Raw genomic sequence first — 27,819 nt, forward strand, 5'->3', positions numbered from 1 at the left:
CCCGCTCTCCCCAGCACTGCAGAGGGTGCGGGGCCTCCTCAGGCGCGGGGCCTGGGGCGATTGCCCCACTTGCCACCCCCAAAGGCCGGCTCTGCTTACCAGTCTGCTTCCTTCTCATTGTTCACCATGGAGGCAGTGACCAATCGAAAACCGAGCTGTACCCACAGAGGATGTGATATCACCCCTGAAATTGTCACTGCTTATAGGAAGGAAGCAGGGCTATGTGAGCAATACATCCTACCCTCCTGTTGCGCTCTAAGGAAGAGAGGGGCTGTGGTATATGCCTTTTGTGGAAGAGTCCAGAGACATTCAACCTTCCCCTCCAATTGTTCCCTATGGGTGGGAGGTGTGGCATGGAGGCAGCTTCCAGATAGTGGGAAACCAGGCTGGTACAGGAAGAAGCAGTGCACTCAGGATGGCCGATATTACCCCTTAACCTGAGAAACAAAGCAGGAGTTTGGGGGACCTTGGACCTTTCTTAAGGGGCCCATATACTCAGCCGATCGATCGAAATCGATTGATCGCAAATCAATTGACCAATCGATCGATTTGCGGCCGATTTCGATCGAATTCGATCAATTTCTATCGATCTGACATGCTGGAAAGTCTAGGAAAATCTGTTGAGATGGCTTATCAGTTTCCATTGGACCTAATGGAAATCTGATGGCAAAAAGATGCCATCAGATCGATTTTTCAATAGATTGCATACTGAAATCTATTGGAAATCTGTTCCTGGTAAAAAATGCTCCTAAACACATCAGACAGATCAGAGATCTATCTGATGATCTTTCTGCTGCTAATCTAACGTGTGTATGGCCACTTTTACTGTTACTTGAGTGTGGGGCAGCAGAGAGGTTTACAAAAGGTTTCCTTGAGTTGAACTTTAAGGGGGAAAAATGATGATTTAGTGTGCTTAACACCGATTGGTCTTGTTTGTTTTACCTGGCCAGTCATTGGTGATCTAGTGGTTTTATAAGAAAAAAAGTTCCTTTGTCCAGAAAGTTGTTTGGAGGATGCATTGTTCATGCACATTTAGCGAGTATGGCTAGTTTCCCACATAACCTGAGGAGGAATGCATCTTTCATTGTGGTAAGGAGAAATACTCGCTGTTGCCATTTCAGTGGGTTCCCTAAAACATGGAGTCCTCGGTAGACCTGATATCACATTTCCATGTCAGGTGACGTCACTGATCCTAATTAATGGATGGCTCCCACAGTCAGTTGGCCTACAGAGTGGCTCAGTGTTGTCCTCATGGCAAGTGGCTCCTGCTATCCCACCAAGCAACATTCTGTAGTAACTTTCGGTATATTTTATTCTTTCAGCTCATGAACAAGAGAAGCATGAAGGGGACACCCAGGAGAAGGCCGGGCAGGTAAGCACGAGAGTATTGATGCTAAAGATGCAGTTCATCCGAAGCCATACAGCACAGACTGATGGTTAATATTCATGCGTACCAGTGGTTTCAGAGTCGAAGGTTGCAATCTGCATTAAGCCCTGAAGTATTAGTATATTTATATTGCCACTGTGGTTAAAATTAAGTTCTGATCAACAATACTTCCATTATAAATACAAGCATGTCCCTTCCATTGCTTATTGTAAAACTGACTCGGGATAGCCTGTACTCTGGCACTCAGTGGTTGCTACAGAGCTGTTTTCACAAGGAAGATAGTGAGTGCAGAGGGGCAATTTTCAACCACGAACAGAAGGGACACTTTAGAAGCAGTGGGAACATTTTCTTCTTATAAATACTTGGTTCAAACAGAGATATACACAGGCACTTGCTGTATGGCTAGATGACTATTATTTGGACAGACCTTGAGTAGCATGCCATTATGTAAAAATGGGGCTCAAATCCTTAAAGGATACCTGAAGTGACATGTGACATGATGATAGACATGTGTATGTACAGTGACTAGCACACAAATAACTATGCTGTGTTCCTTCTTTACTTTTTCTGCCTGAAAGAGTTAAATATCAGTCCTGACTCAGACAGGAAGTGACCACAGTGTGACCCTCACTGATAAAAAATTCCAACTATAAAACACTTTCCCAACAGAAAATGGCTTCTGAAAGCAGGAAAGAGATTAAAAAAAAGTCAATTGTTCATCTGGCATACTTCAATGAATGTGTCATTGAGAAAAAACAATAAGAAAGTTAAAACTTAAAAAGTAGATTTAAACATAAAATAAAACGATTAAATATCTTATAAAGTCATTTTTTGGAGAAGGAAGATAGATACAATTGTTTATTTCATTAGTTTATTTTAGTCTCGGGTGTCCTTTAATGTAAGTAATAGATGGGCCATCTAAACCTGTGAGACCCATATGATAAAAAGTACTGTACTTGCCTCTGTAGAGGAAAGGCTCTGGATCTTCCAGGAGCTTCCTATGCCTTCCTCCCGACCACTGAACCAGCGCTGGCTCCCACAAAAGTTTAGCGGCTGCACTTCTATGCATGAACGAACACGACCTGCGCAGTGAGGCTGAGCTCACACTACTTTTCCTAGTAACATTAATATTTGCATAAAGAGCAAAGGGTTTAGGGGCTTTTTTATATTGCTATCAGTAGAAAGTGAGAGTGGGTCACTTAGCTTCATTGCCCCTGTATCTTACCACTGCTATGGAGCGTTCCCAGGATGATGATGCCAATACATACTACCTTTTATTAAAGTGGCGCTATGGCGAAAATTTTTAAATATGTGCAAACATAGACAAATAAGAAGTACGGTATGTTTTTTCCAGAGTAAAATGAGCCATAAATTACTTTTCACCTATGCTGCTGTCACTTACAGTAGGTAGTAGAAATCGGACAGAAGTGACAGGTTGTGGACTAGTCCATCTCTTCATAGGGGATTCTCAGCAAGGCTTTCATTCTTTATAAAGATATTCCCTAAAAAGGATTTAAACAATGATGTTTGCCAGCTTCCCTGCTCGCTACACAGTTTTTTGGCAGTTGGACAGAGCAACTGCCATTCACTAAGTGCTTTTGAAAATAAATATAGAGAATCCCCTATAAAGAGATGGACTAGTCCAAAACCTGTCACTTCTGTCTTGTGATTTCTACAGCCTACTGTAAGTGACAGCAACATATGAGAAAAGTAATTTATGGCTCATTTTACTCTGGAAGAAACTTCTTATTTGTATATGTTTGCACATATTTTAAATTTTAAAATGTTTCGCCATAGTGCCCTTTTAAGACACATCTGTTTTCTTTTCTGTGAATGGAATGAACTGGTGTCACCAGCTAGACTCCAGTTCCTGACACGAACGAGAGCATTTCGATAAAGTGTTGTTTGTTGGGAATATTATAAATAAAACTGTGGAATTCTGGGATAACTCAGCCGTACATTCCAGATTCTCTTCACTGCCAGGAACATCCCCGATGTCCCCCCTCCCCTCCTAGCCATGTGTAAGAGCACTATTAACATTCTAGTGTCACTACATCCGCTGATCATCTTATAAGCAGCATCTCTCTGGGAAGAGCATTTCCTGTTAGTAATGGAGAGCCTGGCGGCAGTGCTGACAGCTGCTTGTTATGGAGCAATGTGTGTGAAATGCGTATCTGTCAGCCAAAGCATCTCCACCCATAACCATAACAGAGAGGCAGGGCCCTTCTTTTCTCCATCACACAATGCTTTATTTTTATGTTTTATTTTGGTTGCTGCTTTCTGTTTCTAGATCAAGAATTAAAGTGCAAATGTTCTAAAATTCAAATCAAATATTTGTATTAAAATCCTTACCATTTTTAAAAGAAAAGAAAACACAAGTACATAATAAAAGTAACTAAAAGTAGGTTGATGGTGGCCGCTTCCTCCTCACACTCCTCCCATCTCCCACGTCAGTACTCGCAACGACTAGCTCCACCCATATCATGGGCATCAAGGCAAACTGCAGTGCTTGCCACAAAGCCACGCCCTCCTTATTGATTGACAGCCTATCCGTTTGCAGTAGGCAGGTGTTGTGGCATTGATTGCAGATGGCCCTGCCTTCTATGATGTGGCTTAGTGGTTACCAGATGACCTGACCTCCCTGGAGGAGATGTTGGCAGACAAGCAAAGGACGTCAGTGGTGAGGAGGCCACAATTGACCCACTGCAACATTTCTATAATGCAGGAACTAAAAGTTTATAAAATAGGCAGTTCGCTATTTCACGTCTGGCAAACTTGGTGCCGTGGCAAAGCCAGTAGAGAATTTGTAAAATATGGCTACTGATGCATTACGATGTCCACTTTTATTTTTTGTTGATCGCTTATCTCTAACCGGTCCCCTCATTTTTAAATTTCCTTTGTGTAAACAACTCTAACTTCCCCATCATTAACCCCTTTGTGGCTCCTGACACTAAAGGTGGCCATACTTCAGGCGACTTGCGGCTGATCGACCTCCCAGTACGATTATTATAATTAATTGGATGAAAAATGGTGCCATCAAGAGCATGCCCAATCGACGATGCGACCAATTTTGGGCCGAGCATGTCGATTGGACCTGCTGCAAGATGTCGGGCCGACGTGGTCAGAGGGGTGCGTGGTGGTAACAGCGAGCAATATTGGGACGAGCAACCAAACCCCCAATGTTGTCCCCCCTAATGTTTATTGTGCCCCCCCCCAGTGCCCAGTGCACTATACATTATCTGTCTGTGACCTCTGCTGACATGGCAGACGCCATCCTCCGTCCATACACGCGCCCCACATGTTTTTCGGTATACATGTGGGCGCATGTGTGACATCACACAAGTGCCCACATTTCTCTGGCAACCACGTGGGGCGCATGTATGGATGGAGCCAGCGGCGGACACGGACAGGTAATCTATAGTGCACTGGGGGGCGGACGGCGTGTAGTAAATCCTACGCTGCACCTGTGGCTGCCTAAGCCTGATGCGGCATAAGATTTACGCCACCTGCCATTTGCACTCCCGACGCAATTGTGCGCACCTGAGAGGGGAGATTAAGCTGCCATCTCCCCTCAGTGATCAGGAGCCATCACAATTGGCTCCTGATCACATGATCACTACGATCGCCGGCGGATCGTAGTGATCCCAATTGGCAGCGGTGGTCTGAGGGGAAGAAGAGGATGGGGACTCGCCATCCTGACGTTCCTCCGCCAGTCGTCCCTTCGCTCTGGCCAGCATCCCCACTCTGCGTTAAGTGTCGGGTCCCGGCTTGATGACGTCATCAAGCCACGACCCGGAACTTAACGGCAGTGCGAGCGAGGATGCCGGCCAGCATATAGGGGGCTAGAGCTGCTCATCACTGGAGCCTGGGAGGTGAGGAAAGGCTGCTGGCAATATGGGGGACACCTGGCTATACTGGGGACACCATGCCTAGCTACTATACTGGGGGTCCGGCTGCCTGACCCCACCAAATGCGCCCCCCCATGTGAAATGGCCTGGTTCTTAAGGGGGGTTAGGCAGCCAGTCCCCAAAGGGTTAAACATTGGGGGGGAGGGGGCTAAGCAGCCGGTCCCTAAAGAATTAAACATTGGGGGAGGAAGGCTGCAGGTCGGCTCATTCTGGCTATACAATAGCTAAACACTGGTGCCAAAATTAGGTACCCGGCAGAGTGTTTCAGGTATAGAACTAATACCACTTCCAACATGAAGCACCCTACTATAATGATCTATCTTTTGAATGCTTCTCCTCTTTAAACAAACTGCACTTTTAGGTGCTAACGCAAACCTGCTTTTAAGTAAACCTGTCGTGAAAGAAATTGACCTGCCTGTGGATTTGTTGGTAATGTGGATGTACTTTCACCTTTTACCTGGAAAAGTATGCAAATATGACCCATTGGCCCCCCTGAGACTGTATACTTGTTCCAGGTGAAGGTTTTATGGCCAGAGGATTGAATTACAGCCAGAAGAGTAGCAATTACTGTTAGCCTGGCCTGTACAGACCAGCAGGCTGCGGCATAGTACATGGATGGGCAGAATGCTTAGAAAATGACAGAAGGGGACGGGATATCAGTCAGCTGGCTGTTAATAGAATGTCAGTGAAATACTCATCATTTTGAGCTAATACAAACTGCCAGCTTGGAATTGGATCAATCAAAATAAACAGCTAGTGCATTTGACCGCAGCAGTTTCAAGCTGCATAAAATGAACATAAGGTTTGCATCCACTCAGAACTACTTGCATATCGCTGACCAATCTCTAATCTGTACTGGTAACGTCTCCTCAGACAAGGAGAGCTGCAGAATAGCCCTCAGTGGGTTCATAGAGACGCAATTTTAATTCCTGATCTAGAACTCCCATCATTCCGAGATTATTTTGGTTCATTTTCCTTTTTCTTTCCGTTTACCATTCATTTTTCTGTTCATGTTAATGTTTTGTTTCACGTTCTGAAGACATCTTCAACTCCATCCCTTGCCAAACACTCTGCAGCCCGAACTTCCACAATCCCCAAACGATCCCCCTCTGCTAACACCACCGCCCAGAAAAAAACTGCCAGTCCGACAGTCCCTCCCACGAGGACCGTCACACAGAGGGCGTCCCCTGCCTCGTACCGCCCACTGAGCACCCCGACACGTGCAAAGGTAAGAGAAGCTCCAGTGTGAGCTAGCTGCTGACCCTATAAGAAAAGCTTGCTGTGTCCAGCTGTATTCTCCTCCTCATTCCATGTTTTTCCTACTCTCACTGAATCCCTCACTAATCAGTTTTAATACTATTTACTAATCTATGCTTCAGCTGAAATTCTCTGATGTAATCACCTATTGATAAGCATGGGCGGAGACTTAAAGTAAAGCTGTTATAGACCCGGACAATAGAAACTGAGCATATTATGAATAAAAAATAGATGTTATCTTCAGTGCATGTAAAGCTATGTGCACACACTAATTGAAATGGCACTGTGCCATTGCCCCTCCCTGCCCGTAAAACAACAGTATGCCATTTCTGTTATATGTCAGGGCTGTGTGTGTGTACAGCGCTCATTACCAGCGGTGTCACTTGAAGAAGAAAGCTTTATCCTGATGGGTGACACAAATAGTGCGTTTGTACGCACCTTTAGGTAGCGTCTATTGACATAGACTGCTGTAGGGAGAGGATATGAGAGAGGTAGGGAGAGTATGCTGCCAATTTTATTTAATGCCACTTGTGCTGATCCTTTTTCTCAAATAGCGTAAGGCTAAAGGCAGAACGTATGCCATATTGTCATTTCCATGAGCTGTTTCCTGACATTTAGTGGGACTTCCGGGTTTGCATTCGTGCTGGCATTCCTCTTATGCTCACCTGGTGATGGGAATGCTGGGGAAGACCTGGCATCCACCACTAGTATGACTCCTGCCTTAAAGGATAACTGAAGTGAAAATACAGAGGCTGCCATATCTATTTCCTTTTAAGCAATACCAGTTTACTAGCAGCCCTGTTGATATATTTGGCTGCAGTAGTGTCTAAAGTACACCAGAAACAGGCATGCAGCTAATCTGGTCAGATCTGACAATAATGTCACAGACACCTGATCTGCTGCATGCTTGTTCAGGGGCTACGGCTAAAAGTAATAGAGGTAGAGGATTAGCAGGATAGCCAGGCAACTGGTATTGCTTAAAATTAAATAAATATGGCAGCCTTCATATTCCTCTCCCTTCAGTTATCCTTTAAAGTGACACTGACCACAGAAATTAAGTTAATTCAGTCTTATGCTGAGCAAATACATGGCACATACAGTAGATGAGTTTTTTTGGTAGATAGATGGACTGATAGATCATTTCCAACAGGTATGATCTGATTTTGTTTGTTTTTCTGACCGATTTTCTCTTAGACGTGAATGTAAATTGATCAGAAAAACTATTGGAAAATTGGTCTGAAAAAACGATTGGCCGGTTAATCTGCTGAAAAAAAAACGATTGTGTATTCTCAGCATTACAGGTTACTGAGGTGTGTGTTCCCTGACATCTGCATTGTTTCACACACAGATACTGTATGTAGGCATGAGAATATTGTGTGAACTTGTCCACACCTTGCTTGCCTCTCCCCTCATTGTCCCGCTCATAAATTCTACAAGACAAAGCATTGTATGGAGTACTCTTATCCAATGCTGTTCATGGTGGTCTTCTTTAAAGGGGAACTTCAGCCTAAACAAACATACTGTCATTAAGTTACATCAGGTATGTTAATTAAAATAGATAGGTAATTTCTTGACCACCCTGTTTTAAAAGAAAAGGCACATTTATTTCTATTTCATGAGGGCAGCCATCTTTTTAGTTGAAAGGAGGTGACAGGGAGCATGAGACACAGTTCCAACTGTCCTGTGTCCTGGTCACCCCTCCCAGCTGCATGCGCTAGGCTTCTAATCTCAAATTCAAAATAAAAAAAAAATAAAAAATTGCACCAATTGCACCAACAGCAGAACGAGAACAACAACATCAGAAAGCCCATCATGCTTTGCACAACATCAGGGAGAAAATGCCCGGGCAGTTTTCTTCTGTGCAGCTAAAAATGAGGCTTACGTAAGAAAAACAACGTTCTGATGCTGGGAAACTGGTAAAGAAACACCAGGCCTTCAGTGCTGCTGAGTAGATTTTTAGTCTGGAGGTTCACTTTAATGTCATTGGTGCCTTCTTAAAAGTGATGGGAAGCTCACAATCTCAAATCACTCCCAGCCTTTATCTCCATCCAAAATCGATGTCTTCCCCAGTAGCTGACACTGAAAGCAACCTGTGATATTGTGCTCTTCCTTCCAATGCTCAGTTTCTGTTTACTATGCTTGCTACTCAGTTAGTATCCTGATGAATTAAGTGACTTACAATGTAATTCTAGGAATTATTACAATTCACTATCTCTCTTCCCCCCCCCCCCCCCCTTAAATATTTCATCTGCATTCCTAATAATACATCTATTCCTAGAACCTTTTAGCTTCCAGATAAAAACGTGATTACTGATGGGCTTTCCTCTTTCTTGAGCTACCAGGTGCACCCTCCAGGAGCTTGCTGATCTAGGCCACACCCTCTCCCATAAACCATTACTTGATGTGAGGGAGAGTGGTGGTCTTGGTTACGTCCCTCTCTGTAGGAGGTAAAGGGAGACTGCATTATTATGGGATACAGTGTCTTGCCTCCACTTTGGGGAGGGCTGGCAATGGTCAGGTGACCATGGGCTGAAGATTGGGTATTTGTAATTACTTCTGATGTTAATCAGTATTATTGCTGGGGTCAGTAGGGGAATTGGAAAATGTAATACTTCCTGGGATTGCACTTCAAACTGTCCCTATTAAAAGCCAGTTACTGACTGAAACCTAGGGAAGAGTCTACAGCATATTCTTTAAGGGTGGTTTTGGATTGAAAGGAATGTTTTCTCATGGATCATGTATGTGATCAGCTGCTAGATTTGTAAGGCTCTGATCACTTCCTGCTTTATTACATGAACATGACCAGCAAATCAAAACCTTACAAATCTGTCACCTAATCAGACTGCCCAAATGCCCTCTCCAGGCTAAATGATGCAGGAAAGTCCTAGCTCCATGGCTGTTTTCTCTAGAAAACGTGACCTGTGATAAGGTGGTCTGCCTGGTGCCATACCGATGTTTACCAATTTGACACTATTGTCACCAGCACACTCCACGGCAGCCATCATTTAGCAAAGACTTGGAACAGTAAAACAAATAACACTTTTGAATCTACATGAGCAGAAATTCTAAGCAGAACACATGAGCACTTGGATAGTTCCAAACCTTGTATGGTCAGTAAGGTGGGATGGAGAGTGACTTTTTACAATGCAGAGCAGTCAAAAATGGAATCGAGCATAGCATTGCTGAAGTTGAGTGGTTGTTCAATGTGACCAATCAGAATTCTTGATCTGGACATTGGCTTCACCATGGCCCTGGTTTTGATTAATCTTGCCTTACGGTTTTAAATTTGCTGGAAGATGACGTTTCTCATGAATTGCAGGATGGAATCGAGCATGCCGGTGTGAAGCCAGCAGCCAAAGTTCCAATCAGCACATCCAGAATCCCTTCAAAGACACCTACAGCAGTCCCCAAGACTCCCCCTAGTGGTAAGTCACCTTTTTCATAACTAAATGGTCCCATATTGCATCACTGTAATGTTTTGGAGTTAACGTTCGATATCTCGGCTTAGAACAGAGAGTGTGCTTAGAGGGAACACGAGGTAAGAGAGCTATGGCGGCTGCCATGTTTATTTTCTTTGAAGCAATGCAAGTTGTGTGGCTGTCCCCCTGACCCTGTGTCTCTAATACTTTAAGCCACAGACCCCAAACAAGCATTCAGTTCAGTTACTCGGACTGAAGTATGGCTAGATTAGCCACATGCTTGTTTCAGGGTTGCGACACTGCTGATACCAGAAGACTGGTGTTCTTTAAAAGGAAACAAATGTGGTAACTTTCATATTACGCTCACATCAGGTTCACTTTAACAATGGACTGTTACCACTGGAGGGGGAATAGTAATTAATGCTGCAGGAGCAGGGTGAGCTGTTTTTCAGCTTCACCCTGCGCCCAAATTTCCCGTCTCCTTAAATACATGTCTTGCCTTGCTGCTCTGTTATCAGTACAGAGGTTCTGAGTGTAGACTACAGCTATGTTCTAGAAACGTGCACTCTAATTCCATGTTGTATAGTTTAAGGCCTCTTTCTCACAGTGGGACGTTAAAGTCGCACGTTATAAAAAATTATAACGCAGACTAACGCACAGCAATACAAAGTCTGTGCGACATTCACAGTGCGCTGTGTGTAACGTGTAGCAATATTTAGAGAGTGCTGCATGCTGTGCGTTTAGCAATACATTTGCTACGTTGTGTGTGTGGCACATGCTCAGTAATGTTTTTTTTTTTTATGTAACGCATGCGCCATTTTCGTTCCATCAGTATGCTACGAAAACGGCGCACCAAGGGACACATAACGCAGTGCAAAATAACGTCCAATTTCAGAACCTACATGCGCTGCGTTAGGGGCACGTTGTGCGACTTTAACGTCGCATCAAACGCAACGTCCCAATGTGAAAGAGGCCTAAACAAACACCTATTGTAGTTACTGCAAAAAAATAAATAAAAAAATCAGTATTTCGTTTGCAAATGATTGAAGAAACAACAGACCAAAAACTAACATTGCAGTTCAGTGTTTCTATCATATTGATCATAAATTCTTAAAACAACCTCAATTTACGATCAAGTTGGCATCTAATTAGGAAGAAAAAAACATTGTACTATTAACAGAAACTACAGAGCTGACATTAGAACTAAACAAACTTCTAAGTAACCAGCGCCACCTTGTGGTAACCTGGAAAACAACACATGCTTTCACAGCTGTAACTGAAGAATGATTTTATTACAATGGTAAATGTGAGTTCAAATCCTCTTTAATGCAGTGTCATATGACTGGAAGGCAGTTTCCTTTTTTATATGGATTGAAAAATAGACGTTTTAAAATGTTTTGTGTCCCAGTATTGGTTAATTCCTGTAAATGATTTGTGTGACGTATACACAGGAGTACAGATGATTCACTATTTTCTTATAATAGACACATATATATATGGAGGTGCTGACCCTTAGAAACTTAGTGTGAGTATGGAGCAACTTCATGTATTGGGTAATTACTGGGTGGCGACTGCTTTCCTCTCCTATATTATCATATATAATAACCATTAGTTTTCCTATCAGGCCACAGTCAATCAAATTACACTGATTGTGTTACTGCATCACACTGCAATGTAGGGCCTCATATTCAAGAAATTCAAGATGAAATCGGATCATTAAAGGATAACTAATCTGAGAGGGATATCGAGGCTGCCATATTTATTTCCTTTTAAATAATGCACATTCCCTGGCTTTCCTGCTGATCCTCTGCCTCTAATACTTTAGACGCTGAACAAGCATGCAGATAATTGACTGGATTAGCTGCATGCTTGTTTCAGGTGTGTGATTCAGACACCACTGCAGCGCAGGGCAGCTGGTATTGTTTAAAAGGAAATATGGCAGCCTCCATAATCCTCTCAGGACAGTTGTACTTTAAAAGACCACTATTGCGTAAAATATATGTGTACCCATACATATAAGTAGTACTTTTCTCCCAAAGAAAATGTGCTATAAATTACGTATCTTCTATGTTGTATTGGCTTAAAGTAGGAAGTAAAAATCTGACAGATCTGACTGGTTTTTGGACTAGTTCATCTCCTTATGAGAGATTTTCAGTATCTCCTTTATTCTTTACAAAGCACTTCCTGGAATGGATCTGTACAAAGATGTCGGCCAACCTTCCTACTCATTTGCTCACTATCTTGCCAGTTGAACTGAGCAACTGGCATTCAGTAAGTGCTTTTGAAAATAAACACCTGAGAATTCCCGTGAGGAGATGGACTAGTCCAAAATTGGTCAAATCTGTCCGATTATTGCTGCTTACTGTAAGTGACAAGAACATAGGAGAAAAGTGTAATTTTAAAGAAAACCTGTAACGAAGAAAAGTCTCCTGCACCTGGACAATAGAGCGGACTCCGTGCTGAGAGCCGCAACAGCGCCCCAGCTGGAGCCAGGAAAGGTAAATAAATCCGCACTTATCAGGCTTGTCTGCCTGCAGCTACAGGGATGGGGGAAGCCTTATTGGGACCCTGAGGCTTCCCCCTACCGAGGTGAGTACCCCCCAGGGGAACTTTTTTTTTGTTACAGTGCCTCTTTAAAGTGCATTTTAATTTGGGAAAAATGTACATATGTATTTAAATTTTTGACGTTTTTTGCCATAGTGGGTCCTTTAAGGGATACCCGAAGTGACATGATGGGATAGACATGTGTATGTACAGTGCCTAGCACACAAATAACTATGCTGTGTTCCATTTTTTCTTTCTCTGTCTGAAAGAGTTAAATATCAGATATGTAAGTGGCTGACCCAGTCCAGCCATTTTCTGCTAGGAAAGCGGTTTATATTTAGAATTTCTTATTAGTGAGGGTCGCACTGAAGTCACTTCCTGTCAGGACTGAGGCAGCCACTTACATACCTGATATTTAACTCTTTCAGGCAGAGAAAGAAAAAAAGGAACACAGCATAGTTATTTGGGTGCTAGGCACTGTACATACCCATGTCTATCTCCTCATGTCACTTCGGGTATCCTTTAACTACTTTGGCCTCCTGGACGTAGTACCTACGCCCAGGAGGCCATGTGTGCGTCCGCCCGCGGCCGATCGCACGCGTGCACGCGCGCTCCCGGCCGCGGTTCGTTAGCCTGGCAATCAGTGAATCGGGCTATGGTGCCCGATCACTGATTCCTCTCCCCCGCTGAAAAAACGACAGCTTCTCTCGGAAGCTGCGCTTTTTCTGGCTGGAACGTCCCCCATACGTCGCTCTAAGCGTTTGTTACGCTTAGAGTGACGTCATGTAAACAAACTCATGGCCGCCATCTTGTGGCCAAAAAGTAAAACTACAACTAAAAGTGAAAAAAATAAAACTCAAGACACATTTACATTATAAAACTATGGCTTACATCCCACCCTCCCAAAAATACCCAAATAAAATGTTTAGTACAAAAAAAACAAAAAAAAACATTACAATAAAAAAACAAAAATTTTTATTTTAAACTTGTAAATAGTGATAGATGCAAAACGGAAAAAATGCACCTTTATTTCCAAATAAAATATTGTCGCCATACATTGTGATAGGGACATAATTTTAATGGTGTAATAACCGGGACATATGGGCAAATACAATACATGAGTTTTAATTATGGAGGCGTGTATTATTTTAAAACTATAATGGCTGAAAACTGAGAAGTAATGATTTTTTTCCGTTTTTCTTCTTATTCTTCCTGTTAAAATGCATTTACAGTAAAGTGGCTCTTAGCAAAATGTACCCCCCCAAAGAAAGCCTAATTGGTGGCGGAAAAAACAAGATATAGATCAGTTCATTGTGATAAGTAGTGATAAAGTTATAGGCTAATGAATGGGAGGTGAAAATTGCTCGGATGCATAAAGTGAAAACGACTGAAGGCTGAAGTGGTTAAGTAACATAGCGATCCAGGTTGATTAAACTCTATCTGTGATTAAGTGAGTAGGATTTGCTGCCATCAAATAGTTTATATCAGCTCATAGAAAGGGTTGCTGAGTGGTTTTGTGATTACAGTGACATGCAGCATCCACATTTTTGCAAACAAATAAAGGACATGAGGTGTATTAATTATTTATTGTCGCCGTGGGATCCAGCATGAGCCAGCAATCACACAACTGCCAATTACCTTTCAGCAGTTCGCACTGTATTCAGATGTGACCCAAGTGTTGTGATCTTTTACCCCCTAATATAAAGAATTCCTTGTGAAAAGGGCATATCTGAGTGAATCCAGGCCCGGTTTTGTGTTGTGTGTGTTGTTGTAGTAGCTGTACATCTCTGTGTGACACAAGCTTTATGTGTTCCAGGTATTAAGAGGGAGCAGAGGAAGCCTCCGGCCAACATGGGAAAAGGTGACAGAGGCATGCTTTGTATTGTAGTAGTGGGAGTGCCACTGATCTATCTGTATATTCCGGTGTATAAGACGACTGGGCACATAAAACGACCCCCTAACTTTTCCAGTTAAAATATAGAGTTTGGGATGTACTCGCCGTATAAGACTACTCCTCTTCCAATGCACACCAAATACAAATTTATATATATATATATATATATATATATATATATATATATATACAGGATCTTCTCAAAAAATTAGCATATTGTGATAAAGTTCATTATTTTCTGTATTGTACTGGCGAACATTAGACTTCCATATATTTTAGATTCAAATACACACAACTGAAGTAGTTCAAGCCTTTTATTGTTTTAATATTGATGATTTTGGCATACAGCTCATGAAAACCCAAATTTCCTATCTCAAAAAATTAGCATATTTCATCCGACCAATAAAAGAAAAGTGTTTTTAAAACAAAAAAAGTCAACCTTCAAATAATTATGTTCAGTTATGCACTCAATACTTGGTCGGGAATACTTTTGCAGAAATGACTGCTTCAATGCGGCGTGGCATGGAGGCAATCAGCCTGTGGCACTGCTCAGGTGTTATGGAGGCCCAGGATGCTTCAATAGCGGCCTTAACCTGCTTGGCGGTCTGGACGAGCTCAGCTCGTCCAGTACCGCCGGAGCCTGCCGCTCAGGCCCTGCTGGGCCGATTTGGCTCAAATAAAAAGCAGCACACGCAGCCGACACTTTGCCAGCCGCGTGTGCTGCCTGATCGCCGCCGCTCTGCGGCGATCCGCCGCGAGCAGCGGCGAAAGAGGGTCCCCCCAGCCGCCTGAGCCCAGCGTAGCCGGAACAAAAAGTTCCGGCCAGCGCTAAGGGCTGGATCGGAGGCGGCTGACGTCAGGACGTCGGCTGACGTCGATGACGTCACTCCGCTCGTCGCTATGGCGACGATGTAAGCAAAACAAGGAAGGCCGCTCATTGCGGCCTTCCTTGTTTATTCTGGGCGCCGGAGGCGATCGGAAGAACGCCTCCGGAGCGCCCTCTAGTGGGCTTTCATGCAGCCAACTTTCAGTTGGCTGCATGAAATAGTTTTTTTTTTATTCAAAAAAAACCCTCCCGCAGCCTGCCTGGCGATCTTAATAGAACACCAGGCAGGTTAAAGAGACTCTGTAACAATTTTTTCAGCCTTAGTTCTTCTATCCTAGGAGTTCCTATGCCTGTTCTAATGTGCTGGGGCTTACTGCAGCTCTTCCTAATTACACTGTCTCTGTAATAAATCAATGTATCTTTCCTCTGTCCTGTTTGTCGGGCTAAGGCTTTGATTGTGTGGAATGTACAGGGCTGCTTGTGATTGGTAGAAGCGATACACACCCTCTGCAGGCCCCCTGCATACTCACACACTATGCTTAGCTGAGCCTATTAGAAGCTCGTTAGTTTGTTTGTAAACACTGCCTAAAACTGTTAATTACAAGCCAGGATTGCAGCAGAGAGTGGCAGAAACAGCACAGAGGGGCACAGGAGAAAATAAGGAATAGAATGGTATGCTTTTTAGTGTAAGAATATTAGAGTACAGATTCTCTTTAAGCTCATCCAGAGTGTAGGGTCTTGCGTCTCTCAACTTTCTCTTCACAATATCCCACAGATTCTCTATGGGGTTCAGGTCAGGAGAGTTGGCAGGCCAATTCAGCACAGTAATAACCATGGTCAGTAAACCATTTACCAGTGGTTCTGGCACTGAGCAGGTGCCAGGTTGTGCTGAAAAATGAAATCTTCATCTCCATAAAGCTTTTCAGCAGATGGAAGCATGAAGTGCTCCAAAATCTCCTGATAGCTAGCTGCATTGACCCTGCCCTTGAAAACACAGTGGACCAACACCAGCAGCTGACATAGCACCCCAGACCATCACTGACTGTGGGTAATTGACACTGGACTTCAGGAATTTTGGCATTTCCCTCTCCCCAGTCTTCCTCCAGACTCTGGCACCTTGATTTCCGAATGACATGTAAAAGTTGCTTTCATCCAAAAAAAAGTACTTTGGACCACTGAGTAACAGCCCAGTGCTGCTTCTCTGTAGCCCAGGTCAGGCGCTTCTGCCGCTGTTTCTGGTTCAAAAGTGGGTTCATACTTCCATCTGCTGAAAAGCTTTATGGAGATGAAGATTTCATTTTTCAGCACGACCTGGCACCTGCTCACAGTGCCAGAACCACTGGTAAATGGTTTACTGACCATGGTTATTACTGTGCTGAATTGGCCTGCCAACTCTCCTGACCTGAACCCCATAGAGAATCTGTGGGATATTGTGAAGAGAAAGTTGAGAGACGCAAGACCCTACACTCTGGATGAGCTTAAGGCCGCTATTGAAGCATCCTGGGCCTCCATAACACCTGAGCAGTGCCACAGGCTGATTGCCTCCATGCCACGCCGCATTGAAGCAGTCATTTCTGCAAAAGTATTCCCGACCAAGTATTGAGTGCATAACTGAACATAATTATTTGAAGGTTGACTTTTTTTGTTTTAAAAACACTTTTCTTTTATTGGTCGGATGAAATATGCTATTTTTTTGAGATAGGAAATTTGGGTTTTCATGAGCTGTATGCCAAAATCATCAATATTAAAACAATAAAAGGCTTGAACTACTTCAGTTGTGTGTATTTCAATCTAAAATATATGAAAGTCTAATGTTTATCAGTACAATACAGAAAATAATGAACTTTATCACAATATGCTAATTTTATGAGAAGATCCTGTGTATATATATATATATATATATATATATATATATATATATATATATATCTATGCAATGTATAAATGTATGTAGTGTAGTGCATTTATACATTACCTGTCCGGTGTCAGCCTCCACGCGGTTTCCGTCGATCTCGCCGGGTTCGGCATACACGCCGGCGGCACTCTTGACGTCATGAAGGCGCATAGTGGCTGACGTCAGACATTATGCGCCGCTAGCGTATATGCGGCTTACCCGGTGAGATGGACGAACACCGTGCGGAAGCTGCTACAGGTAATGTATAAATGCACTACACTACATACATTTATACATTTTGGGGGCAGCGGCGGGGCGGACGCGGCGCCTCAGCCAATTCCCTGAGTATTTCATGCTGAAATTGGACGGGAATCGGCCTGTAGTGTATGGGCAGATTCAACTAGAGACACATTTATCTCTAATCAGATTTGATTAGAGATTAAATTGTCTCTTGGTCGAATCTGGCCATAATCGTTCTAATGCTGGGAATACACGAGTCGACCCGGCGGCTCGATTTCCGCTCGTCTCCGCGGCCGTCCAGATCGATTCCCGCTCGTCCCCGCGGGCACTTTCTTATCAGTGGTTCATTTTCTTCCATTGTCCTCCTGCGGGGATTGAGCGCGGAATCGATCCGCCATGTGATCGGACATCGGAGATTATCAATCGAGTCATCAGCGGCTCGATTGATAAGGAAGGAACGCACCGTCTATTCCCAGCATAATGTATGGCCACCTTTAAGGTGGCCATACACTGGTCGATTTGCCATCAGATTCGACCAACAGATAGATCCCTCTCTGATCGAATCTGATCAGAGAGGGATCGTATGGCTACCTTTACAGCAAACAGATTGTGAACCGATTTCAGCCTGAAACCGTTCACAATCTGTTGTGGTGGTGCTGCTGCTGCTGCCCCCGCCCGCCCGCATACATTACCTGCTCCGCCGGCGCAACTCCAGTCTCCCGGTCACCGCTGCTCTGTCTGCGCTCTGGTCTCCAGGTCCGGCATGCCTCACTTCTTCTAGCCCGGCAGGAAGTTTAAACAGTAGAGGGTGCTCTACTGTTTAAACTTCCTGTCCGGACAGGAAGAAGTGAAGCCTGCCGGAGCCCAGCGGAGAAGGAGCAGCGGGGACACGCGCCGGCCAGATCAGGTAAGGTATTGCCGCTAGCGTCGGTCGTCGGGCATTCGAACGCCGCTATCGAAGCACTCCCGACCCGCCGTCGATCGAGCGAAATCTTCCGCACGGACGGATCGACTGTTGTAGCGTTACCACGGTGACTGCAGTCAGACCGTGTTTCCCCCTGTGAATGGGTATATTATTGTAACACCAGCTAGACTTACCACATATTTTGTAATAATAAATGCTTCCTTTTATCTTGGAAACTAACATAATCTTGATTTTGTCCTAGCTGAATCTGGGTCTGGTGAGAGGAGTGGATACAGCAGTCCTGGGTCTCCCAGCACCCCCACAAGTCGATCCCGCACACCTTCATCACAGGCGCAATCTAACAGAGAGCCCAAAAAGGTTGCTGTTGTGCGCACTCCTCCCAAATCTCCTGCCTCTGCCAAGAGCCGCCTTCAGCCGGTCCCCGGCCCCGTCCCATTGCCAGACCTGAAAAACATCCGCTCCAAGATTGGATCCACTGACAACATTCGGCATCAACCAGGAGGTGGCAAGGTACCGGACCATTGTGAGATGTGTGCTGAGACATAGTGCAGGGGGTAGACAGAACAGAGTGCCAGGAGGTGGTAAGGTACCCAGCCATTGTGAGATGTGTGCTGAGACAGTGCAGAGGGTAGACAGAACAGAGTGCCAGGAGGTGGTAAGGTGCCCAACCATTATGAGAAGTGTGTTGGGATGTAGTGCAGAGGGTAGACAGAACAGTGTGCCAGGAGGTGGTAAGGTGCCCAACCATTATGAGAAGTGTGTTGGGATGTAGTGCAGAGGGTATACAGAACAGAGTGCCAGGAGGTGGTAAGGTACCCAACCATTGTGAGATGTGTGTTGGGACGTAGTGCAGAGGGTAGACAGAACAGAGTGCCAGGAGGTGGTAAGGTGCCCAACCATTATGAGAAGTGTGTTGGGACGTAGTGCAGAGGGTAGACAGAACAGAGTGCCAGGAGGTGGTAAGGTACTTAACCATTGTGAGATGTGTGCTGGGACGTAGTGCAGAGGGTAGACAGAACAGAGTGCCAGGAGGTGGTAAGGTACCCAACCATTGTGAGATGTGTGCTGAGACAGTGCAGAGGGTAGACAGAACAGAGTGCCAGGAGGTGGTAAGGTACCCAACCATTGTGAGATGTGTGCTGGGATGTAGTGCAGAGGGTAGACAGAACAGAGTGCCAGGAGGTGGTAAGGTACCCAACCATTGTGAGATGTGTGCTGGGACGTAGTGCAGAGGGTAGAGGGAACAGAGTGCCATGAGGTGGTAAGGTGCCCAACCATTGTGAGATGTGTGCTGAGACGCAGTGCAGGGGGTAGACAGAACAGAGTGCCAGGAGGTGGTAAGGTGCCCAACCACTGTGAGATGTGTGCTGGGACGTAGTGCAGAGAATAGGCAGAACAGAGTGCCAGGAGGTGGTAAGGTGCCCAACCATTGTGAGATGTGTGTTGGGACGTAGTGCAGAGGGTAGACAGAACAGAGTGCCAGGAGGTGGTAAGGTGCCCAACCATTGTGAGATGTGTGTTGGGACGTAGTGCAGAGGGTAGACAGAACAGAGTGCCAGGAGGTGGTAAGGTACCCAACCATTGTGAGATGTGTGCTGGGATGTAGTGCAGAGGGTAGAGGGAACAGAGTGCCATGAGGTGGTAAGGTGCCCAACCATTGTGAGATGTGTGCTGAGACTCAGTGCAGAGAGTAGACAGAACAGAGTGCCAGGAGGTGGTAAGGTGCCCAACCATTGTGAGATGTGTGCTGGGACGTAGTGCAGAGGGTAGACAGAACAGAGTGCCAGAAGGTGGTAAGGTACCCAACCATTGTGAGATGTGTGCTGAGACGCAGTGCAGAGGGTAGACAGAACAGAGTGCCAGGAGGTGGTAAGGTGCCCAACCATTGTGAGATGTGTGTTGGGACGTAGTGCAGAGGGTAGACAGAACAGAGTGCCAGGAGGCGGTAAAGTGCCCAACCATTGTGAGATGTGTGCTGAGACGCAGTGCAAAGGGTAGACAGAACAGAGTGCCAGGAGGTGGTAAGGTGCCCAACCATTGTGAGATGTGTTGGGACGTAGTGCAGAGGGTAGACAGAACAGAGTGCCAGGAGGTGGTAAGGTACCCAACCATTGTGAGATGTGTGCAGGGATGTAGTGCAGAGGGTAGACAGAACAGAGTGCCAGGAGGTGGTAAAGTGCCCAACCATTGTGAGATGTGTGCTGAGACGCAGTGCAAAGGGTAGACAGAACAGAGTGCCAGGAGGTGGTAAGGTGCCCAACCATTGTGAGATGTGTGTTGGGACGTAGTGCAGAGGGTAGACAGAACAGAGTGCCAGGAGGTGGTAAGGTACCCAACCATTGTGAGATGTGTGTTGGGACGTACTGCAGAGGGTAGACAGAACAGAGTGCCAGGAGGTGGTAAGGTACCCAACCATTGTGAGATGTGTGCTGAGACGCAGTGCAGAGGGTAGACAGAACAGAGTGCCAGGAGGTGGTAAGGTACCCAACCATTGTGAGATGTGTGCTGGGACGCAGTGCAGAGGGTAGACAGAACAGAGTGCCAGGAGGTGGTAAGGTACCCAGCCATTGTGAGATGTGTGCTGAGAAGCAGTGCAGAGGGTAGACAGAACAGAGTGCCAGGAGGGGTGGTAAGGTACCCAACCATTGTGAGATGTGTGCTGAGACGCAGTGCAGAGGGTAGACAGAACAGAGTGCCAGGAGGTGGTAAGGTACCCAACCATTGTGAGATGTGTGCTGGGACGCAGTGCAGAGGGTAGACAGAACAGAGTGCCAGGAGGTGGTAAGGTACCCAGCCATTGTGAGATGTGTGCTGAGACGCAGTGCAGAGGGTAGACAGAACAGAGTGCCAGGAGGTGGTAAGGTACCCAACCATTGTGAGATGTGTGTTGGGACGTAGTGCAGAGAGTAGACAGAACAGAGTGCCAGGAGGTGGTAAGGTACCAACCATTGTGAGATGTGTGTTGGGATGTAGTGCAGAGGGTAGACAGAACAGAGTGCCAGGAGGTGGTAAGGTACCAACCATTGTGAGACGTGTGTTGGGCCGTAGTGCAGAGGGTAGACAGAACAGAGTGCCAGGAGGTGGTAAGGTACCCAACCATTGTGAGATGTGTGTTGGGACGTAGTGCAGAGAGTAGACAGAACAGAGTGCCAGGAGGTGGTAAGGTACCAACCATTGTGAGACGTGTGTTGGGCCGTAGTGCAGAGAGTAGACAGAACAGAGTGTCAGGAGGTGGTAAGGTACCAACCATTGTGAGACGTGTGTTGGGCCGTAGTGCAGAGGGTAGACAGAACAGAGTGCCAGGAGGTGGTAAGGTACCAACCATTGTGAGATGTGTGCTGAGCTGCAGTGCAGAGAGTAGACAGAACAAAGTGCCAGGAGGTGGTAAGGTACCAACCATTGTGAGATGGGTGCTGAGGCGCAGTGCAGAGGGAGGGTGCTTGACTCAATACAAGGTTTAATAGTATAGTGTTGGTGGGTGGGAGGTTAAAGATAAATCAGGGTTAGGCATATAGTAGGGGTGTAGGCTAGCGTTAGAAATTTAGTGAAGGTGTAAATTTAGATTGAGTATATAAGAACAGGCACAGGTTAGAATAGAGCATATAGGAGGCGGTATAGGAAATGGCATAGGGGTTATGATTGGGCATATAGGTAGGGGTGTAAGAAGAGGTATAGGTTAGGATTGGGCATAAGTAACTAAGGCATTCATCATATCCAGGGGAAGGATAGGGATAGATATAGGCTGGAGGTTATATTAGTAGGGGATAAAGTAGGTGGCATGCAGCTCATTCTGCAACTTGTCATGTAGCTCAGTAGCTACATTTTACTGCTAGTAACAGAAGAAAAGAACACAGATATACTGTATAGTGCTTATCAGTTACTTTAAACAATTGCCACATTTGTTCTAATGTAATAAAGTCCTGCCATCAATAATTTAGGAAAATATGTATGTACACTGATAGACATCTGATGCAGCTGTATTTGGTCTGATTGGGAAAACCGTTACTTCTTTCCTTCCCAACAAGCTGGATCTGTACTCCAGGCTATCCTCTGATGGTGTCCTGCTTATGCTCTCCTCTATAGCATTGTACATGCATCATGTTTGTATGAAGCTGCTGCTTGCACTGTGCTTGGTCTATAGTGTTGGTAGCACAAGATACAGAGTAAGGAGTCGCCTTGATCTAGGTCACATGTTGCTGTATGGAATTTGGAGTGAAAAGTTGTATTACTCTCTCTAGCACCTGCCAGCAGTATCTCTGATTAGTCTTTGGCCCGTTCCATTTACTGTTGAAGTGCAACTACAGATTCTTTTTTTATTGGTGAGCGTATTGGGACTTTTAAAAACGGCTTTGTACTCTTCTGCATTGTAATATTGCAAAATCCCAGCTGCACCAATCCTCAGGTGTCCATTGCCTTCTCTGCAACTGACTTATGGGCTCCTCTCTTCTTCCCTCCAAGACCATAGAAATCACACCCATTTCAGTCATGAATTGGGTTGCAGTGACATCATTCCTATAAAGGGACAATCCCAACTGCTTGGCCTGCTGTAGCCACGCCTTCTTACTAAATACCTGTGGCCAGAAACTTCTGCAGATTTCTATTAAATGTAAAATTAGTTTCTTTATTATGGCTAGTACCCAAGCAGCCCGGGGTGACCCAGAACCACTAGGAAAGCATAGGGGACTAAAGGAGACTGAAAACCCCTCCTACTAAAAAGCCAACGCTCAGTGTAATTTGCCTTCTTAAAACAGAAGGTATTTGCGATAATTCATCTTTATGAAAGCAACTGTGGACTCCCACAATGCATCACTCCTGAATATGTAAATGATCTCGTTATGCCCCTGAGGCCAGGCTTACATCCAGAACTGCTGGTGTATAGCAAGCCTATAGCTTATACATGTTACAGAGCCACACCAACCCAACATGGATCTAATTTATTCATAAACAGTGAAGCTGAACTGGGGTTTTACATACATTCTGCCACTTTTCTACTAGGCAGGAAACCCATATATGGTCCTGTCTAGGGGCAAATAGACACATGGTGGTTGGGTTCAACAGTAAACACAGATGGACCGATCTCAGTGTTTGGTCTTTAATACTTATTTAGTAGAGACCACCTAATGACCACTGTCGGATAATTACGCCATCAATGGGGGACTTAAAGTGAACCCGGGCTGAAGCTTGGGATCAAAATCGCACACATGCCATAAGAGAGGGAAGCCTCAGGATCCTACTGAGGCTTCTCTCGCTGATCTACAGCCCCTTGTTGTTGAGCGCGGCCCCTCTCTACGTCGGGGCCTGATGTGGAGTCGCGCACTAGCCACGCATGTGCACTACCTCAGAGCCCGCGGCTGTAGCTTTCTGCGCATGCGTGGGCGGCCTTGTGCGGCTATTGCGCGGCCACGCTGGAGCAGGAGGAGCTGCGTGGCCCCGTTAGGATTAGCGACAATGCATTGTTGCTTATCTTCTAGGGGGCCGCGCTCAGCGACGGGGAGTAACACAGCAGGGATGGAAGCCTCATTAGGATCCTGAGACTTCCCTCTCTTTAGGCAAGTATCTGATGTTGTGTACCTGAGCTTCGGCTCGGGTACTCTAACTACCTCAAGACCGCGTCACGCCAATGGGACCGTCTAATGCCAATCGGCGTAAAGTCCTGGGGCTCTGTTTTGCTGGAGATCGCACGCAGGCTGCACAAGCATCTCCTACTTGGTAGGCGATCGCCACTCGGAGACTTACCCGGGGCTTCCTCCAGCCCAGGGCAGCCGGCCTGTGCCCCCGCCGCAGTTCCTACGTCTCCTGGTCCTCTTCACCCCGCGGCCTCTTCTGCGCTCCACGGCGCGGGTCACGTGGTCCGGCCGACGTCATCCGGACACTACTGCGCCTGCGCAGTAGCGTCCAGATGATGTCGGCTGGACTACGAAAATCCCCACGGTGGAGCGCAGAGGAGGCCGACCCAGAACCCGAACTGGCGAGGTCGGCTCCACCGGCGAAGAGGAGCAGGAGGCGTAGGAACTGCAGGCGGGGGCACAGGTCTACTGCCCCGGGCTGGAGGAAGCCCCCGGGTAAGTAGAGCCTTTTTTTTTTTTTTTGCGCGCGGATCATTCCTTTAAGATGGAAACCACAGGGACGGAGCTTACGCATCATTTGCATTTTAGCTAATATAATTATGTCGGCTTATTATGAAATACACCCCTTGCTCCACTTTACTCTGTCAGAGGGTGGCTCTGGAGAGCGTAAAATTCTTGCAGATCTCACTTGATAATGGCGTATTCTCATCTCCATAATAATGATGGCAAAATGATGGCAGCATTCTTCTCTTTCATAGCACATTAATGTATGCCCTATTCAGCATATTAGTAGCAGGCAGATAACAGGGTAGCAGCTGTCAAAGTTGACATGGCCAATAGCAACTAAGCACAGGAAGGTTTTTTTGTTGAGAAAAAAATGAAAAATAAGAACTGTATCAATAATACATTTCTCCATGTCTACCTTCTTCACCTGTCCTTTCTTGACATCTCATCTGATTGCTACATCTCCACATATCTCTTTGCTTCATGCCAACTGCTGCCCCATTTTGTTTTTTGTTCTCTTTTATCACCCGCACCAACCTCGTTCCTCCTGCAGGTGCAGATTGTCCACAAGAAGGTGGATGTCAGTACTGTCCAGTCCAAGTGTGGATCCAAGGACAATTTGAAGCATGTCCCTGGAGGAGGAGCAGTGAGTGAAAGACTCTCTGTACAGATACACTGACAGTCACCAGTGCAATAGACAAACCGCCACCAGGTGGCAGCATAGTATCCCTCATGCTTGCTTTTCTGCACTTTGATTTACTCATTGCTGCTTGCACGTAGCATTTGCTTGCCTACTTAAATTTTGCTGCTGAAATTACTTATTAAACTTTGTAATCTTAAAATGAAGGCCTTGCAATGGGAATTTTAAACAGTATTGTATATTAATACATAACTTCTCCATAATCTAAATAAGATCGATGTATTGCGCTGTGTCATTGCATGCAATCTGCCATCTACTGATAATATCTGGTAATGCACCACAACTATAAAATGCAGTGGTTGTCTAACAAGATCCACTGTATGTGATTGGCTGCAAAGTACCGTAACGGGGGAGCTGCGCAGAAGCGCCCAGTAAGGATTGCCATTGAAAACTGCAGAGAAATTCCAGTTGTATTTGTTAAAACAGGACTAAAGTCAAATGCGTAAAGCAACCTAGCATAAAACAATGATACAGAATGTACAATGTTCAAAGTGTTTGTGTACTTCTACTCACCAAAGCAACAATCTGTGCTGCACCAACTCCCTAACAGGCTCCCAGCACAATTACCTGCATGGGAGCTTACTGAATTATTATTTTACTGATCTACTATAGGGCAGTCATGAAGGGATGTATGCTGCCTGTTTACTTCATCACTACAGTACCCTGTAACCCTTTAGCAGCCAATGTATTTAGAGTCTTGTAATCTCTTTTAGCACATTTACTTTTTATTTTCTTTATTTGTTACATTTTCCAGCTAATAATTAGTACTGCTGTAATGGGTATTTATGGCCATTTATCACTAGGGGCAGTGTGAGATAATAACAGAGGACTTCTATATATTCTGCTAGCAGAAAGAGATCAAAGCATTCCAAGAATTTACAGCACGAGTTCTGCCGAATGATGTCAAAAGCAGGGCACTTATCTCAAATAGATAACTCTATTGAAGTTTCTAACTGGTTAAAGGGATACTGTAGGGGGTCGGGGGAAATGAGTTGAACTTACCCGGGGCTTCTAATGGTCCCCCGCAGACATCCTGTGCCCGCGCAGCCACTCACCAATGCTCCGCCCCCGCCTCCAGTTCACTTTTGGAATTTCAGACTTTAAAGTCAGAAAACCACTGCACCTGCGTTGCCGTGTCCTCGCTCCCGCTGATGTCACCAGGAGCGTACTGCACAGGCCCAGTATGGTCTGTATCTGTGCAGTACGCTCCTGGTGACATCAGCGGGAGCGAGGACATGGCAACGCAGGCGCAGTGGTTTTCAGACTTTAAAGTCTGAAATTCCAGAAGTGAACCGGAGGCGGGGCCGGAGCATCGGTGAGTGGCTGCGCGGGCACAGGTTGTCTGCGGGGGACCGTTAGAAGCCCCGAGTAAGTTCAACTCATTTTCCCCTGACCCCTTACAGTATGCCTTTAAAAACAAGTATGCTGGCACTTTAAACTCTGCCTTTTAAAATGCGTTTGTTGTCAAAACACCAACCCTGGTGTGCTAAGCTATTTCTCCTCCTCTTGTTGCCTTCTCTGTACAAAATTTCCTCCTAGAAAGTAAGAAAAAAAATATATTAGTATGGTAAATAATCTCATCATACCTTTCAATTATGTTCTTTGATTGCTGTGTGTAAAAAAAAAAAAATAATAATAATAATTACAGGGTGGAGAAAAATTATTAACCATAGAAAAGCTTTGCGCATCCAATCTGCGATCTTTAGAAGCTTTTGAAGAGTAGTCTGTTTCTGTAATGGTCTAGTCTGAATGACCGCACTCAGTAACCGGCCATAGTCATCCAGGGAGCATTTGTTTTATACCTCCCTCCCCATAATGCTCTTCAGAACAGCGAGAGGACAGAAAATGCTCCTCATTGCTTCTGCCAGATTTTCTAATAAGGTGTCATTTTAAAAGGTAAGACTGTATAGAGCTGTAGTTTAAGCTGGGCTGCTTACATTTTGTGACTTTAGATCTTTAATGGAAACCTGAAGTGACATAATGAGATAGACATGTGTATGTACAGTGCCTAGCACACAAATAACTATTCTGTGTTCCTTTTTTTTCTTCCTCTGTCTGAAAGAGTTAAATAACAGGTATGTAAGTGGCTGACTCAGTCCTGACTCAGACAGGAAGTGACTACAGTGTGACCCTCACTGATAAGAAATTCCAACTATAAAACACTTTCCTAGCAGAAAATGGCTTCTGTGCGCAGGAAAGAGATAAAAAGGGGAATTTCTTATCAGTGAGGGTCGCACTGTAGTCACTTCCTGTCTGAGTCAGGACTGAGTCAGCCACTTAAATACCTGATATTTAACTCTTTCAGACAGAGAAAGAAAAAAAAAGAACCTACCAGAGAAAAAAAAAGTACCTAGCATAGTTATTTGTGTTCTAGGCACTGTACATACACATGTCTATCTCATCATGTCACTTCGGGTATCCTTTAAGTGGATGGAGTAAGAGAGGCCAGAACATCTTGTCAGGTTTTTATTGCCATGTGTCCTTTTCAGGGATGTCACCTGATTTCCTATCCATGTGACCCCACAGAGCATCACAATGAACAGAACTATCCTCTGTGTATCCCTCCATAGAGGCTGGGGACAGTGTCACTGGTTTGCATAGGGATTTACATTCCTACAAAGGAAATTAAATTAACCATACAGCTGTCTGTTGGAAGGGACACAGATAGCAATAAAAACCTTTCAAGACTACTAGTCCTGGTCTCTATTCCAAAAACACTGGAGTTACTCATGGCAGATGTTTATCTAATTCTTG

The 27,819-nt window shown here is 45.1% G+C and overlaps 1 protein-coding gene across 14 annotated transcripts in view; it reads left to right on the forward strand.

Moving 5' to 3' along the window:
* Nucleotides 1–27,819, forward strand: part of MAPT (microtubule associated protein tau) — a 222,976-nt gene that overhangs the window by 178,362 nt on the left and 16,795 nt on the right. For 11 of the 14 annotated variants that reach the window (XM_068263569.1, XM_068263582.1, XM_068263571.1 and 8 more), the window contains 6 exons: nucleotides 1,323–1,372; nucleotides 6,335–6,523; nucleotides 9,872–9,977; nucleotides 14,332–14,376; nucleotides 18,536–18,804; nucleotides 24,919–25,011. In XM_068263569.1, the coding sequence (XP_068119670.1) occupies nucleotides 1,323–1,372; nucleotides 6,335–6,523; nucleotides 9,872–9,977; nucleotides 14,332–14,376; nucleotides 18,536–18,804; nucleotides 24,919–25,011 (752 nt within the window). The remainder of the gene's footprint in view (nucleotides 1–1,322; nucleotides 1,373–6,334; nucleotides 6,524–9,871; nucleotides 9,978–14,331; nucleotides 14,377–18,535; nucleotides 18,805–24,918; nucleotides 25,012–27,819) is intronic. The other 3 variants (XM_068263579.1, XM_068263580.1, XM_068263581.1) reach the window with 2 other exon arrangements.

The sequence above is a fragment of the Hyperolius riggenbachi genome, chromosome 12, assembly GCF_040937935.1.
Source record: "Hyperolius riggenbachi isolate aHypRig1 chromosome 12, aHypRig1.pri, whole genome shotgun sequence".
In the NCBI taxonomy this organism is placed as follows: domain Eukaryota; kingdom Metazoa; phylum Chordata; class Amphibia; order Anura; family Hyperoliidae; genus Hyperolius; species Hyperolius riggenbachi.